The sequence below is a fragment of the Zingiber officinale genome, chromosome 8B (assembly GCF_018446385.1).
Source record: "Zingiber officinale cultivar Zhangliang chromosome 8B, Zo_v1.1, whole genome shotgun sequence".
In the NCBI taxonomy this organism is placed as follows: Eukaryota; Viridiplantae; Streptophyta; class Magnoliopsida; order Zingiberales; family Zingiberaceae; genus Zingiber; species Zingiber officinale.
Window position 1 is genome coordinate 6347928 of NC_056001.1, and position 3857 is coordinate 6351784.

Sequence of the window (3857 nt, forward strand, 5' to 3'; positions counted from 1 at the left end):
ATTGATGAGTGACGTGAGGGACCATAATTTAAGGATGAATTAGGAGATAAGCCGTAAGCGACTTCAATCGCATAATCAACCTTGAAAAAAAAAATGACAATTGCATGATCCTCTTGCAACTCTATCTACCTCCTTTTAGTTAACAATTCTCCTTGAGTCAAGTCTGTTCAGGTTCTCATAGCATCTCTATGGATTGTTGTTGCTGTTATATCAAGGCGTGGCTTTTCGCAATTTGGAGGGTCAAGAGCAACTTCAGGGAACCTTTTTAGAAGAGAAGCCTCTTTATCATCCTCTTTGTCAATGCAACTTACTCGATTCCCAAATGCTCTTATGTAGATAGTTGAGAGGGACCGCAATCGCAATCGTGGTCGAGTGTAGTTGCAGATAAATTTGAGGAGCATTACCCAAGTATGCAGTATAAGGAAACTGAACTAAAACAAATTTTCAAATTTCTCTGTTAAGTATTCAGATTCAGTTTATCGTAAATACAATCCAAAAATTCATGAGCTCAACTTGAAATCTTCAACTTTTGATACTTTTGGCCGATTGCTTTTGACTGGCTGAGATAATGAGATCAGCTGGTTGGTATTCATGATTGTTATCAACAAATAGTCAACTCTCATGCTGGCCATCTTCATATTGGTGGGAAGGGCAGATAAAGATTTAGGTGTCTGTTTAAACCTGCAAAGTAAGTGTGATCGTCATGTTACAAATTGTAGCAAATTCTGTGTCACAAATACAAACTGCATACAAGAAATAACACTCCTAGAAACAGTGTCAAACTTTTGTCTAAACATATGGGCTTAAAGATTTATTTTTCTGAAGAATGAATCATCATGCATAGGTGACATGGGATTGATACAATGGAATATGGAGCTTAAAGGAGGGATAAGATTCCTATGGTCGATCACAAATAGTAGGGACAAATACAGCTTGACGATGATGTAAAAAAGCAATATGTTAAACATCAGAAAATAAAAGTGCGTAGGATATAGTAGTTCCTCTGGTAAAAATCAGAAGGATAAATGAATCAAATTGACTGCAATTTACTATGCCTAGGAGACTTGAACCTTGTTTCAGAGGGAAATAGTTACCTCATGCGATCTGCACAACTCTTTCTATTTGGTTTTTCTGCAGAAGCATGAAACAGCACCAACTATCAATGATAGGAGAAGTAGGGACAGCATGAAGTCAACCAGTGACCAAGATACTGCTTTACTAATTCAGGAAAAATTCAGAACAGATGGGTCACCAATTTAACCAAAGTAGCCCTTGTAAGAGCATCAACAGTTTGAAAAGAAAAACACAATTTCTCAAAACTGAAAATGTAAGTGAGAGTATTCTGAATGGCACTCTCTGCTGATAGTGGAAATCAGTGATTCATTACATTTCTTCAAGTCCAAAATTTTGAAATGTATCTCAAGTCCAACTCATTAACTTTTTATTTAGACACTGGCAGTCTACTAGAAGTTAATCCAAGTCATATCGCATAGTGATTCGCTCAATTGTACTTTGGCTCAGGATGTCTCTAGAGTGCAACTCTCTCAACACCTCTGCAGCCAAATCTAATTCATCCTCACGAGCAATTCCTTCAACTATAATGGTGTATGTCATTTCATTAGGTAAATAACCCTTGTCGATCATTGACTCATATATTTCGAATGACAGATCTGTTCGCTGAGCCTTGCACAATCCGAGGATAAGTGCGTTATAGTTGTCTATACTGGGTTTGTGGTCATTTTCCTCCATTACTTCAAAAAGCTCAATAGCTTCATCTAACATACCTTCCAAGCAAAGGCCTCTAATCAGAGAGGAATTGGTGAAAGAATCAGGAGTGAATCCATGTTTTGTAATTTCATGCAACAACCGGAAAGCTGCAAAGGTGTTGCCTTTCTTACACAAGAATGATATCACATTTTTGAAGAACTCATTTGTTGAAACATTCTGCTTCTTACTCAAGCTTTGCAATATGGAGAACGCATCTTCCACCTTGCCTTCTTCACACAGCACAGCGATCGCATTACAAGTCCCTTCATTAGGAGGGCAATGCTTATGCATCATGATATCCACGTATTTGAGAACCATGTCCAATCTTCCCTCCCTGCAGAATTGTGCAATTATAGGGTTAAAGCTCGCAGCTACAGGCTTAAATCCATTGTTCATCATCTCCTCCAAGATGTCTAGGGCTTGTTCTGTTCTACTATGATTGGCAAGTGAACCTATTAGGATATTATATGTAATAATGCTGGGATCACATTTTTTCTCGGCCATCTCAGCTAAGAGTTCCTCTGCCTCATCCCATCTGCCTTCGTAACACAAGTTCCTCAATAGAATGTTGTAGCTTACAACATTGGGCCTAAAACCTTTGGATGGCAGCTTCCTGAAGAAGTGCATTGCCTCCTCCAACCTACCTTCCTTGCAAAACCCGGTAAGAAGAACATTGTAGCTGACCAGATTAGGCTTCCCACCCTTGGCGACGATCTCATCAAGTAGCCTGACAGCCTCATCAACCCCCTTTTCCTTGTATGCCGCTTCTAACAAAAACGTGTAGGTAAACACATTGGGAACTAACCCCCTGTGCATCAACTTCTCCAAAAGCTGCAAGCTTTGCTGCAAACTGCCATGGATGCAAAGGCCCCGGACAAGGGAGTTGTAGATGATGGTGGAAGGCGGAAACCCAAGCTCCTCCATTTTATCGACCAATTGCATGGCGTATCCGATATTGCCCCGTCTGCAGAGATGGTTCACTAGGAAAGTGTAAGTAGACGGGTCAGGTGTGGCTCCGGAGGCGACCATCAACTCGATGACGCGAATGGCCTTCCGGATCTTGTTGGACTTGCAGAAACCGTAGAGGAGCTGTGTGGCGTGAGATGCGTTGGGCTTCTGTCCCTCCGCGACCATGTTCTCGAGTTGGAGGAAGGCGTCGTGGAGCCGGAGCTGTTTGCTCCGGGACCCGTTCCCGGAGTTCCTCCAGTTAGGGAGGGTGAAGGAGTCGTCTTTGGGGTTGGGGGGAACGGTGGCGAGGGAGGAGGCGGCCAAGACCCTGGAGAAACCCTTCTTTAGGGGGAGTACGGAGAGGAAGAGTGAGAGCTTAGGTCTGGCAGGCGCTGAACTTGGGAAGGAAGAGATGGAAGGGAGAGGAGCCACCGTCATCGCCTCCGATGTTTGCAATAACTCCAAACGAAGGGTCGAAGAGTCAAATATCTGCAACGGGACGGAGCGGAGCGGAGCGGAAGAAGCGCGAGATCGCACGGTCTCATCCGGAAGGGGCGCTTCCCGACCAACCAAATCGAGCTTAGTGTGGCAGACTTATCTCGCTCGAACCGGATCTTGAACCGGAATTAATTGCTGGGTGCGCCGTGTATTATATACTCTGATTCATTCTGTTAGCTAACAATCAATTTGCTTGCATTGCCATCAATCGAATACGAACCGGGTTCGGGTTGCTTAAATTCGTATCGCACATAGACGCATTTAAGTTGGACAGGTGAGACCACTCATTTCGATAAGTCTTGTCCGGCCCAAACCACTTTAATATAAAAAAAATATTTTAGAAATTTAGATAGATAGATCTAAAAATTCAAGTATTAAAAAATAATCATGATGACAAAAAAAATGAATACATCCATCCTTAAGGCCTTAGTAAATTTGTTCCAAGGTCAACATAAAGAAAATAAATTATGAATTACTATTAACTTTAGAATAATGACTAAGACATAAGAAAGATATTTATCTTGACTTTATCGAAATTTGAATCAAAGTGAGGTGTGCTAACCACTGTAACTCCGAAGGGACAAAAAATGATCATGATTTGGAGGGAAAGGAGGTGGTTGTAGATGATCACGATCATGGGGCTG

At 41.9% G+C, this 3857-nt stretch overlaps 1 protein-coding gene across 1 annotated transcript; it reads right to left on the minus strand.

Moving 5' to 3' along the window:
- Positions 1-427: 427 nt before the first annotated feature.
- Positions 428-3331, minus strand: LOC122016464 (pentatricopeptide repeat-containing protein At1g79080, chloroplastic-like). Its single transcript, XM_042573763.1, has 2 exons — positions 1095-3331; positions 428-681 (listed from the first exon to the last, which is right to left on the minus strand). The coding sequence occupies exon 1, from the start codon at positions 3151-3153 to the stop codon at positions 1471-1473; it is 1683 nt and encodes a 560-aa protein (XP_042429697.1). The 5' UTR covers positions 3154-3331; the 3' UTR covers positions 428-681; positions 1095-1470.
- Positions 3332-3857: the final 526 nt, after the last annotated feature.